At 35.2% G+C, this 13,853-nt stretch overlaps 1 protein-coding gene across 2 annotated transcripts in view; it reads right to left on the reverse strand.

The window, feature by feature from the left end:
- Positions 1-13,853, reverse strand: part of COMMD10 (COMM domain containing 10) — a 193,703-nt gene that overhangs the window by 148,313 nt on the left and 31,537 nt on the right. The window contains exons 5-6 of one of the 2 annotated variants that reach the window (XM_047730763.1): positions 7,341-7,451; positions 2,213-2,236 (exon numbers count right to left, since the gene is read on the reverse strand). In XM_047730763.1, coding sequence (XP_047586719.1) covers positions 2,228-2,236; positions 7,341-7,451 — 120 coding nt within the window. In that variant the 3' untranslated portion in view covers positions 2,213-2,227. Of the gene's footprint in view, positions 1-2,212; positions 2,237-7,340; positions 7,452-13,853 lie in introns of those variants that run through there. The other variant, XM_047730761.1, reaches the window with a different exon arrangement.

Raw genomic sequence — 13,853 nt, forward strand, 5'->3', positions numbered from 1 at the left:
ACACACACACACTCACTCTCAGACACAAGGGGGTTCACTATGGGTTCACTACATACATGATCAGAACACATCAAGGTACTTATATACATAAAGTCTTTTAGAAAGTCCAACTGACCACAGAACTAAAAAAAAAAAATACACTAAACTGAGGAAAAACATTTTATATTGCTTTTATGTAGAAAATACAACACCTGAAGGGCACTAACATTGAGAAATTGATTACAATGAAAAAGGACACAAAACAAAATTAAGAATCAGAAAACTAGAGCCACAAAGCTTTAGCGATACTTAAATTTGATTCCAAAGAACCAGGCTTTCTTCCCAGAGTATCTGGGCAATTATCTCACAAATAAGGGTTGATTCTATTTTCCCTAACTGCCGGAGTATTTGATCAAATTGCTTCTGCATGTTCTATAATAAAATAAAACACATATAATGAAAACTTTTTAATTTGTACACTACTGGAATACAGAAATTATAAAATCAAGGGCTCTCTAATATTACAGAAGTACCTGAGCTTCTACTGGTCCCCTAAAATTATCCAAAGTAATTAACTAGTTATCAAAGAACCTGTATTTGAGATGGTAATGTTACACTCTTCTTTAAAAGCTCTTAAATTCTTTGGATACGACCTTTGGGTTTCTGTGTGTGTTTGCAAAAGAATTATGGAAAGCCATTTATGAAACTTAAAGGACCTTTTTTAGGTTATGACCTTTCATCTACTAATTATACTCCTGGAGAACAACCTTTTATACCAAGGAGGCTTCCTTCATTCATTTAATTCATTCATCGATCATTCAGTACATGTTTGTTAAGCACCTACTCAATATACACAAAGATGTTTATCACAATTTAATAGGAAAATACTGGAAACAAACCCATTATCTGACAATAAAGGAACTGTCACAAAATCATAGTATGTCATAGCCAAAGCATGACACAGTCATTTAAAATACATTCATGGTAAGTTTGAAGCAATATGGAAAAGGTTTTGCATGATTTGTGAAAAGCAGTTATACATAAAATCAAAGAATTCCTCTGATTCCACTCTCAAAATAAAGTATTTGGAGAATAAACACCAAAATAAAAGAGATCGAATAGACTGGCTACGTCCTGGGGGTAAATCTATGAGATTCTCTTTATATATCTCTGGAATTTTCAAGTTTTCTATAATAAACATATAAAACTTCAGTAATTAAAAAAATTCACAATTTTTTAAAAAGAAAGACAATATTTATCAATCATTTGGTTAGAGAAGAAAAACCACCGACATGTCTTCAAAATTTTCGGAACCCTAAATAACATCCCATACTGTACAAATGAGAATTAGTATCTTGATACGGAACTGTCAGAGGCAAAGCTCATTTTATAAAATTGCTCATCAAAATCAGTGAGTAAAAAGCCCAAGACTTTATAGACTGTTTCTTCAGATCACAGAGAGCATGTCATAGAAAAGGTAAAAACTGCTTCTTATCAAAATGGGAAAAAATTCTAACAAATAAGATTATCTTATCATAACCATACCGAGTACTGAACAATAATAATAAAACCTCAATCTCTGTGCTTCAACCAAATGTAATCACTATTTTTTAAAAAACCACTCATAAGTTAAGAGTTCCATAGGAAAAAACAAAACAAAACAAAACAAACTGGAAGGTCCTAGAGCAAAACCAAACAAGTGTTGTGGGTATTAGAATTATACTTGGTTTTAACCCACATTTTTCCCCCATATTTTCCGAAAATGTCCATTATAAAAATACAGCTATTATACAAGAGAAAAATAAACAGAAATTATCAAGGGAATACGCTGAAATTTATTCACTGTGTAGATTAGATTTGTAGAAAGTACAATAGTTGTAAAATTCAGACCTGCTTATTAGAGTAGCTCAGAGAAATTTGAAGGACCTTCAGAATCAGTCAGTACAAACATCACTTTAAAGGAGATCAAACTACTTTAAATTTCTACTACAAGAGTTCATAATTTGAACAACATATATATTTTCTTCTAAGATATCTGTCATAAACAGATCTAAGGATGTTTTCTTTTCAATGACATGGCCTACTTCCTTGTTCATGAGGTGCCAACACCAATGATGCCATGCAGCTGTGAGAGTGAAGGGTGCTGATTAATGGAGGCTCTACTGAATGGAGATAACATCCAAACACGCAACTTTACTTACTGTGTGAAAGTGTGTAGTAGTATCTCTCATTCACTTAAAGTGTAAAATTACTTCAACTTAAACAAAGAAAAAGAAACGGAAATTTAGAATACGCATACCTATCACTTTATGGAGAACAACAACCAACAATGATAAGACATTCTTTGTCTTGTCTTTCAGGGCTCCTGCTGGCGCGGCAGGTTAAGCATCTGACTCTAGGTTTCCACTCCGGTCGTGGTATCGGTCGTGGTATCGGGTTCCTAGTATCGAGCCTCAGGCTGAGCTCCATGCTCAGCACAGAGTCTGCCTGGGATTGTCTCTCCCTCTCCCTCTTCCTCTGCCCCCCCCTTTTCTCTCTCTTCCGCTCCCTCTACCCCTCCTTTTCTCTCTCTCTCTCAAGTAAATTAATTAATTTTTAAAAAAGGAACAGCTTTCAGCACCCTCAAACATATATACGTATCACAGGACCAACTACTAAATTATTAAACAAGCAAAAAGATAGAGTACCTTAGCAATGAATAAAGCACAGGGCTCTGAAGTAAAATTGTCTGGTTTTAAATCCTAGTTCTGCTGTTTTTCAGTTGTACAACCTGAGGGAATAATTTAAGGCATATTTGTTTCCATTTCTCAGTCTTTTTATAAAATATGGATAGTAATAAGAATTCACACCTCAAAGATGTAGTTTAATGGAGGAGAGATCATGCCTAGCAGAGGGTAAGCACTAAAACAGGGTTTTCCCTCCTTTTTCTTCATTCTAAACAGAATTTGCCATCCATTCTGGAGATAAGAATAAAGGTCTCTAACTCAAAAAACTGGTACCGAAAGTCCTAAACTCAGCTGCAATCATAATTACCCATCCATAAAGTACCACGTGCAACCCGAGCATACTCCAACTTAACAGTAAGATAAATAAATGACAGTTCCCTTTCAAGGTGATTTTCATCCCAGTTGTTTCAAAAGGAGAAAAGAATGAAACACAAAGATTCTTTCTTAAAAGATGTACCAAAAAAAAAATTCAGAACCACTGTACTAACAAAATACGATGTAATTGCAAAGTTATTGGGGAAAATGCAATAATGCACACTTAATAGCAAAATTTAAATATTTTAGTGTTTTTAGAATATTCAAACTTAAAGTGCTTGGAATATTCACAATTATCAATGTTTCTTAAGTATAAAATTGCTATTCTCTATAAATAAAAAACTCCAACTGTCTATGATTAGCCTGGAACTAGTTACACTATAAAACTTATTAGAGCCATTCAACTATCTTGGGAATTATTTGGTTCTCTTTTCTCATAAAGAAATTAATTCAAGTGACAGAATGTAACAAAAATGTCAATACTGTTGAAGACTTTTTAATAAATTGTATTTTGGCAAATAATCATAAAGAAATTAACAAACAATGAAGTCATAATGATTTCATTTATTTGTTCTGTACATATCTGATTAATAGGCATTAATTTTGTTGATGGAAACAAGAGAACTCTATTGTTACATACAGATTAGAAATGTGAACACTTAGCATTTCCCACAACTACGGACTTCACACATTATTTTGAATGTTATTTCAAATAACACTGTAAATGCCAGAGGTTAGGTAAGCAAAGAGCTCTACTGCCCTCTAATGAAATAAACCAAAAAAAAAAAAAAAAACCTTCATTTTGAGATATCTCAGAACAGAAAAATAATCTTACTTTGCTAAATACAGCAGACAAACACTAAGACAATTAACTGCAAACAAGAAGAATATATATCAAAATACTGTAGGAAAAGCTACAATCACCCAGTTTTCATGATAAAATTAGTAGCAAAACAGGAAAGCCTTGAGACAAGAATGTTCCAAGAGAAACGAGACCAGTACAACAATGCTATCTAATGTGATAGCAATTAAAACTTCACTGCAGGCTACACTTTTCATGTGTACGTTGGAAGCGAATGAGAAGAAAGACTCTTAGAAACCACACACTTCGGTGAATTACAGGAAGTTTTCAGTTCAGCAGCTCAAAAGTAAACACCATCAAAAATAGTCTCTCTCATGATTTTTACCGACTAATCCTCTCAGAATTATGTAAATGCATGTATATTTTCAGGATAACTGCCCTGTGTCATACACACTTAAGAGAATTTTATTTACTGCTTCCTGTTTTAAACAAATGCCAATTTCATCATATGGAAACTGTCTTCTAAGACACTTTGCATCATAAATTAACCGGTGTTAGCTTTTCATGGTTCTTTGAATAAAAGCTCTGCCTTCTTTTAATAAACGTGGCTTTTAAAACATCTTCCGTATTCCTGTCCCTTTCATCTAGTATTCCAACCGCTCAAGATTTCCCAAACTCTCATTTAAGTACAAAGAATAGAGTACCAGATCATACAAAAGAGAATGAAAACAACAAAAACAAAAAGTACATTTCCCAGCAGCAGCTCACTGAAAGAACAGAGGTAAAGCCGTAAACTGTTCCTTAGAGTTAGGACACACATCACCTGGAAATGACAAGTGTCTGTCCAGGCTGACAGGGGGCAGACACTTCATTTAGTGTCTTCTGTTTAGCAGATCAAAGAAACAGCAGCCAAATCCCCACAATGCTATAGGGAAGATGGGCAATTCGGACAAAGAGGTTCACTTAAATCTACATACAAAATGAAAATATCCTTTAATGCTTTTAAGCTTTATTTGAGAGAGAGCAAGACAGAGCACAGAGGGCGAGGGAGAAGCAGATTCCCCACTGAGCAAAGAGCCTGACATGAGGCTTGATCCTAGGATCCCGAGATCATGACTGGAGCCGAAGGCAGATGCTTAAGCAACTAAGCTACCCAGGCACCCCTGAAAGTATCCTTTGCTTTTGTGTGCTGCTGCTCTTCTTCCCAAGGGTCTGTTTGCCCATGAAAATGGTTCTCTAGGGGTGCCTGGGTGGCTCAGTAGGTTGGGCCTCTGCCTTCGGCTCAGGTCATGGTCTTGGGGTCCTGGGATGGAGTCCCGCATCAGGCTCTCTGCTTGGCGGAGAGCCTGCTTCCTCCTCTCTCTCTCTGCCTGCCTCTCTGCCTACTTGTGATCTCTCTCTGTCAAATAAATAAATAAAATCTTAAAAAAAAGAAAATGGTTCTCTAGCTCTACAAGTTGTAAGGATAACCAAAGGTTCATTCAAAATTTCAAACTAGCAATGCATGGGAAAATCTAATGCACTCAGGCCTCTAACTCCAATGAGCTGAATTTCACATCTGCCTAAAAATATAACTGACATACAAACATATTTTGAAGATATAATAAAGGAGCTGGGAGGACTCAGGCATCCCATAGTCAAGCATTGCCTAAACCATAATACGTAGAGTATACCCAATATATGATCAAAATAGCATCCGTCCCACCTATAATTTGCATCTAGCTACTCAGACATAACATATGGTAGTCATGAGAAATACAACAGTCAAGGGGTACGGCCCCTTGGAGAATGTATGCATGTGTGTAAGAATGTACAATGTACCCAGGTACATACGTGTGTTTTCACGCAGAACAGTCCTAGTCTACACCAAGGAGTTCCAGATTATTATGCTAAACCTAAGGGAATGCCTTCCCTACCTAGTCCATGAGAAGAAAAAAAGGATTTTCCAGGCTGTCCTTTGACTCCCCAACTCCCAGTTAGCCTAAATATGAAAAACATAATCAAGAAATAAAACAGGGGAAGAAGGTAAAAAAAAAGGGAAAAGATTAACTCCATTAGTAAAAAAAAGTTTACTGTCAGCTTTAGTTTAAACAAAGACATTTATTTATTCAGTGGCCAAAGAACATTTTATTGATGATGATGATAATGATGATGATGATGGTAGTGGCCTGCATTTTTTGAGCATCTACCTAGTACTAGGCATTGAACTAAGCACTACATACATTGGGTATCTACTCTTCACATAAACCCTGTGAGGCAGGTAATATTATCCCCATTTTACAGGTGAAGAAACTGACACCCATCAAGATTATGAGTGTTGCCCCACTCAGAGATTAAAGTGTTGCCCTAAGCTACATTGCTACTAAATTCCAGACCATATATACTAGTCAGTGCAACTCTTAACCACTAAATTTATATCATTTTACATATTATTATCTGTATTATATTTACCAACTTAAAATGTGTGAAATGAAATACTTTGGCACACTGCGATGAATTAATTATATGCAGTGAGACCCAACTCAATTGCCTAAAATTCTGTAGACATGGAACGTGGGCCAGGTATTGGTCTCACCAATATGGAAGACAAAAATGTGCATGATATAATACATCATGAAAGTTCCAACAAATAAGTATCCCATCTTTCGATGCACATTCTAAGCAATAACATTCTCCCCTCATTCTCTGATCACATCCAGACATAGTAATCTGTCCTTCCTCGGATCTTTCTACCTCATTATCACCTCTGTTTTGTCTTAAAATGAAGCAAAGTCTCCTTCATTTAGGGAGAAAAACTTACTTCCCTTTATCTATCTTAGAAACATAATTAATTACAATAAAAATACAACAGATTTTATTTATATCTGAAATATATATTTCTCTATATGCTACAGTAAAACAAAGCAAAACAAAACAAAAAAACAACTCCATGACAACTCTTTAAACTTGGTAACATGTTTAAGCTTCCTGAAATTAACACTAAAGGAGAAATCACCAAGCAGTTAAAAAAAAGAAGAAACGAATCCCAAATTCTATCTTGCAAGAATTGGGATTTAAACACATGCACACAAGTGCCACACACACACACACACACACACACAAATATACAATTCACGTTATGTTCATAATCAAGGTGTTGGTTAGGCAACAATATTCCCTCTACCATATATATGCAGCTTAAAACACCCAGAAATATCCACAAGTACCTGAATCATTAAAAATCTTACTTTTATCTGGCATTACCAAGTTTACCCATTGCAGAATTTAAAAGGTGATACTATGAAATGCTCTTGCAAGGAAGGCACCTTGCAAGACAAGATACTTCTTCAAAGGAATAATAAAGCAATAAGCCAATGCGATATCAAAAACTATCACAAATAAAGATCGGTCAATTTGTTAATCCTTATTTAATTTAAATGTGTTTAAATTTTCAATCCAGAGGGCAAAGACCCTGCTAACAATAAAGTACAAGACCTAGTAAACAGAATACACCATTTCAGTGAGATACCATGTCTTACCTTGGAATCTTCATTGCTCACTCCTAGCTGTAATACAGCCTGAGGAGACTTCAGTTTCGCCTGAGCAGAGTGAGCCATCTGAAGGTTAAGCTGCCATCCGACGGTCTCGAGCTATAAAAGACAAGTGCAGACTGAAATCAGATGGTACAGAAGGAAGAAAACAGTCAACTTGAAGCAAATCTCCCATCATGGGAACGAACACAGATAGCCTGGACTTCGTGGAAAGTCAGTCCCGGGGCTCCTTCAACCCGCATATTCTGCAAATTCTCCCTTTGGGCTCATCACACTGGCCTTGTGCCATGCCTGTCAAATTCAACAAAGAAGGTTGGTCTTCAAATACACTGTATTCTAAAAATAGAGGTCTTAGACTAAGCAATGAAGTACACTAAAAGAGTCAATGGCTTTTAAGTAGTAAATTAGTATTTTAAGGTAGTATATATTTAAAGCCAATGATTTTTAAATAGTTAGATTTTAGCTAGCACTTTAATGACCTCCCATTATCTTTCAAAACTGTATTAGGTAGAATACAGGGAAGACTTTTTGTTTGTTTAAATTTAGAAGAAAATTGAAGTACCCAGATGGTAAGAGGTTCACACATTTAGACACAGTTAGTGAGACTGGAAAAGAGCCAGACAAAGAATTGATATTTACTAGTGAGCAGGTGTTATCATACTTTCCAAAGTACTCTAACTTATTATGGTTCCCAGTTACGACAGAAACTAATTAGAACATTTCCTTTGAACTTATTAACACAACAGCAAAATTTAATCAGGTAAGGCAAAAATAGTAAAGACAGACTACAACAGTTTAAGTTTTCTTCTAAAATATTAAAACAGTACAAATGTCACTTTATTGACGTTTGGTTTCTCTAAACTCAAAACTAGAAGTATAATAAAGTTTCAGACTGAATTTCCAGTAAATCTCAAATATCAATATTTAGGGAGGACTATGACATGCAATCGTTATATGCCTCTAACAAAAGGGGCCTAATTACTGATTTAGTAAAACTGCCCTAGCTACACTACTAAGAATGGCAGCCTCGTGACAATTTTTACTTAATCAGAATACTAACTGCTAACTTGAAAGACTGTTCAACAGCTAGAATCACAGCAGTGAGTCAGAGCCAAACTGGAAAGACAGCAATGAAAGTATGATCTATTCAAGAGAGGATGTGATGAGAAAATAAAGATACAGTCCTGTTCTTTCTGGCACTGAACCTTTGAGGGGTAATGGTAAAAAGAGGGAAGATAGTGCATGGACTAAGTCCACAATCCCGTAAGGAAAACATCAATTTAATGGTGCATATTAAGTAAGGATCCTGAACGTACTGATCTTACTCACAGATCACAGTAAGTGGGAGTCTCTAATCCCAGCCCAGCACTACTTTCAACACTCATGTTCAAAAGACCCACCAATGAAACAAGAAAAAGCATGCTGTAACCACTCTCATATACCCAAGCATTTTGATATGTCACTGTCTTAATCGAAAAGCACCTAACTCATATGCTACTATATGAACCTATAAGATACTGTCTTGATCTTATTTTACTGATCCTATCCCAGCCCTTGAAACACTTAAAATACTAAATGAATGAATTAAAACATACCCTCATTGTGGCCAGGAATTTGCATAAATTAATGCATCCTTAGTCACTGCATAAAGGGAGTAAAGGAGAATTTACAAGAGCCCTGAGCTTATAATTTGGTTCATGCTTCAGCTGTCACTCACTGGGCCCAGGGTTAAGTCACAATCTTTCAAGACCTCAATTTCTTCATATAAAATGGGAATAAATCTATCTGAACTATCTACCTTCCTGAGTTATTGGTAATAACAATTAAGAAAATGTATATTCAATTTAATGTATATTCAATTTAAATTTAAATTTAAGGCATTTTAACTACTTGATTCTTTCTACGGTATCTTTTAAGCACAGCAGACACTCTATATCTGTTGAACTGAATCAAAGAATACTCACAAGGAAAGGTAATTTTTTATTAAAAGATTTTATTTGCTTATTTGACAGAGAGAGACAGCCAGAGAGGGAGAAGCAGGCTTCCCGCTAAGTAGGGAGCCCCATGTGGGGTTTGTTCCCAGGACCCTGGGATCATGACCTGAGCCAGAGCCAGATGCGTAACGACAGAGCCACCCTGGCACCCCAAGGAAAGGTAATTTTTAAGAGTCATGACAAAAGGAGCTGGTGGATTGGCTTCCCTAACTCTAGAGCCTTTTCTATGCAACCTTGTGATTTAAAAATATTTGTCCCATGCCCATTTTAAGGAACAATTTAAGAGGTGAATAGGATTGCTAAGTTCATATGTGTATAGATGCACATATGCACACCCACACATAAAATTTCTCAGAAAATGATCAGTATTCAGCAACTTTAAATGAAGAGGGAATGCAGAAAGAACAAGAATTATAAAAGAATTCTGTACAACTACAGAGTAAGAAAAAGAAAACAAACCCTTTGAAGCAAAACTAGGAGACAAAAAAAATCAATACTGCTTGAGACAGGGACTCATACTCATTTTACAGTTTAAATATGTAAAATGTAAACAATTGGCGAATTAGGAACAAAGAAGATAGAAAAGTTTCTTATATTAATATTGCAGTTTTTCTCTAAGTTTAAAGTTACATAAAAATCAAAATAAAAACTTCTCTAAGAAATTGATTCAATTAAAAATCATCAGTGGATACTAAATGGATACTAGGTCCAGAAAAGTTTGGTTTGAAATGAAAAATCACAGAAGTCTCCACCCACCCCCACTTGTCAGTTACAAAAGAAAAACATTATGCAGTGAAGAAAACAAAGATCTTAACCAGAGGTCAAAATCAGTATCGCCCAAATGCGCAACACAAGATTCCGTGTCTCTGCCCATGATACCTTACAAAGACCACAACACCACTGATGTAGCTTTCTAGCCAAAAAATCATAACCTCCATTTGATTATGAAGAAACAAAAGAAAAAGAAAAATGGAGGAACATCAGGAAAAATAAGTGACACCTACACTTCAAAAACATAAATGTCCTTAAAAAAAACAAAGAAACGCTGAGAAAGAAGTCATTCCTTACATTGTTTATAACATACCATTATATTGTTGGCTGTGTCTCTAACTGGCACTAATAATAGAAATAGGAGTAACCAAAATCCCATCGCATAGGTGAAAACTGTATAGTATACTATTGAATCATTATTCCTTTGTGACTCATAACTAAGAAACAAATCCAACAGTCGTCAATATTTTAATTACATGTAAAACAAGTAAGTCTAGGGGCGCCTGGGTGGCTCAGTGGGTTAAAAACTCTGCCTTCGGCTCAGGTCATGATCCCAGGGTCCTGGGTTGGAGCCCCACATGGAGCTCTCTGCTCAGCAGGGAGCCTGCTTCCTCCACTCTCTGCCTGCCTCTCTGCGTACTTGTGATCTCTGTCTGTCAAATATATAAATAAAATCTTAAAAAAAAAACAAAAAACAAAAAACAAGTCAATCTAGTATAGCATTTTGACTTACATAAGCTCGACTATATTTGCTTCTATTTAAAATAAAATGTTGCCTTATATACAGCAGATAGTATATTAAAATACCAGTAACCATTTTAATATTTGTTTTCTTGTTTCATACTAAGATTTAAATCTGAGAGTCCTTATATCTTAACCTCCTAGATTTAAATGTCATCAAAATAACATAAAACACAAGAAAAATAAGACACTGATATTTTTAATGTTTTTCAACCCAAGCCAAACTGTTTAAGTGATAGTTCTTACCCATCTCACTAACATTACTTCTTACTTGATGTTACCAAGATGTCAGTTCAAAATATAATGACTTAAAATAATCCATTATACATATGACTTCTTCATTCTATCTCATATTTCCATGTAATAATCTCAACATAAGCTTAAATTCTCATAAGTGCTTTGTAAACCACAATTCCAAGCTCACACAAAATCAGCCAAAATTATGATTATATTAACCCTTTTATTTTTATTTTTTAAAATTTTATTTATTTGACAGAGAGAGAGATCACAAGTAGGCAGAGCAGCAGGCGGGGGCGGGGGGGGGGGGTGGGAAGAGCAGGCTCCCTGCTGAGCAGAGAGCCCGGATGTGGGGCTGGATCCCAGGACCCCAAAATCATGACCTGAGCTGAAGGCAGAGGCTTAACCCACTGAGCCACCCAGGCGCCCTTATATTAACCCTTTTAAAATGGAAAAAGAAAATGTAAAGTTTTACACCAGATTTTAACTAGGAGGTGCTCTAAAAGAGTAGTCACTGTTTAAACCATACAACACAGTAAAAAATACTTTCTATGTTGCAAACTGATATACACATCCCGAAGTTCCACAGAAAATTTTTTACCTGGAGCCATGTTCTTTGACAAGCTTTATTATGTTTCATTTTGAAAATGCTATTTGGAAACCCTCTAAACTGATTTCATTACCCACTAAACCACTAACATTTCAGCTATCTATAGTTAGAAAAATACTACTCAGAAATGCTGAACAAGTTTTAGGAACTATGTGCTTAGGTATTCATGAAACATTTTATTATTTATCATAATAAATCATGAAAACACATAAAATTAGGGCTGTAACTGTTAAAATAGAAAACACTATCTACATTCCATTGCTATAAGCCACCATTTACTTTATAACTAGAAAATACCATAAGCAGAAATTTCACTTCCGTATGGCTAATTACAGAAACTATACACCTCTATTTACTCTAATGAAATACAAAAATTAAGCAGCTGACTAAATGTTTCATATAAGAACATAAACCTATTTGTAAAGCTTAGCTAGATACTTGCTCCACAAATTTTCTCTTAACCATTTCTGACTGCTTAATTCTATTAAGTTCCCAATTTAAGAAAGTGACTTCTGGTATCAAGGACTATGCACCTAAAAAAAAAGAAAAAAGAAAAAAAGAAGAACACCTTTCCACACACAATATGTACAAACTCTCAACAAAACACAAAGGACAACTATCTTAGGGATCTGTAAGGAAAAAAAAAGCATATAGATTTTGGAGAATCAAAACATAACGCAATGTTAGCAGCCATGCATCAAAGAAGAAATCAAAGAGAACTAAAAGAACTATTTCGCAACAAATTAAATCGAAAATACAGCATACCAAAATTTCTCCGATGCCACAAAAGCAGTTCTAAGAATGATGTCATATCAATAAATGCCTGCATCGATAAACAAAAAAGATCTCAAACAACTCAACTTTCTTTACACCTCAGCTAGAAAAAGAACAAACAAGACCCGAAGTAAGCAAAAAGATGGAAAAAATAAATATTAGAAATAAATAAATAGAAACTAAAAATATAATTTAAAAAGATTAAACTAAGAGCTGAGTGGTTTTTTTTCTTAATTTTTTAAATTATGTTATGTTAGTCACCATACAGTACATCATTAGTTTGTATGTTTTTTTGTTTTTGTTTTTTTAAGATTTTACTCATTTATCTGAGAGTGAGAGAGAACACAAGCAGGGGGAGCAGCAGGCAGAGGGAGAAGCAGGCTTCCCATTGAGCAAGGAGCCTGATGTGGGGCCCGATCCCAGGACCCCAGGATCACGACCTAAGCCAGAGGCAGACACCCAACCAACTGAGGAACCCAGATGCCCCAAGTGTTCCATGATTCATTGATTTGAGCTTTTTTTTTGAAAAGATAAACAAAAATTAACAAACCTTTAGCTAGATTCACCCAAAAAAAGGGGGCAGGGGAGAAAAGAACCAAATAAAATCAGGAATGAAAGAGACATTACAACCAATACCACGGAAATACAAAAGACCATAAAAGAATACTATGAACAATTACATGCCAACAAACTGGACACACTATAAGAAACAGATAAATTCCTAGAAATATACAACCTATCAAGGTTGAATCACAAATAAATAAATAAATAAACAAACAAACAGAAAATCTGAACAGACAAATTCCTAATAAGGAGATTGAATCACTAATCAAAAACTTCCCAACAAACAAAAGTCCAGGACCAGATGGCTTCACTGGTGAATTCTACCAAATATTTACAGAAGAATAAATACCAGTCCTTCCCAAATGCTTCCCCAAAACAAAAGATGATGTAATGCTTCCAAACTCATTTTACAAGGCCCATATTATCAATACAAAAACCAGACAAAGGAACCACAAGAAAAGAACCAAAGAAACCACAAGAAAGGAACCAAAAGAAAATTACAGGCCAATATCCTTGATAAACACTGATGCAGAAATCCTCAACAAAATATTACCAAAACAAATTCAACAATACATTAGAAGGACCATACACCATGATCAAGTGGCATTTATTCCAAGGACACAAGGATGGTTCAACACCCACAAATCAATCAATGCACTATATACCACATTAAGAAAATCAAAGATAAAAATCATATAATCATCTCAATAGATACAGAAAAAACATCTGACAAAATTCAACATCCATTTATGATAAAAACAAAACAAAACAACTCTCAAAAGACTGGGTACAGGGAGAACATACCTCAAC

Source organism: Lutra lutra, chromosome 5, assembly GCF_902655055.1.
Source record: "Lutra lutra chromosome 5, mLutLut1.2, whole genome shotgun sequence".
NCBI classification, from domain to species: domain Eukaryota; kingdom Metazoa; phylum Chordata; class Mammalia; order Carnivora; family Mustelidae; genus Lutra; species Lutra lutra.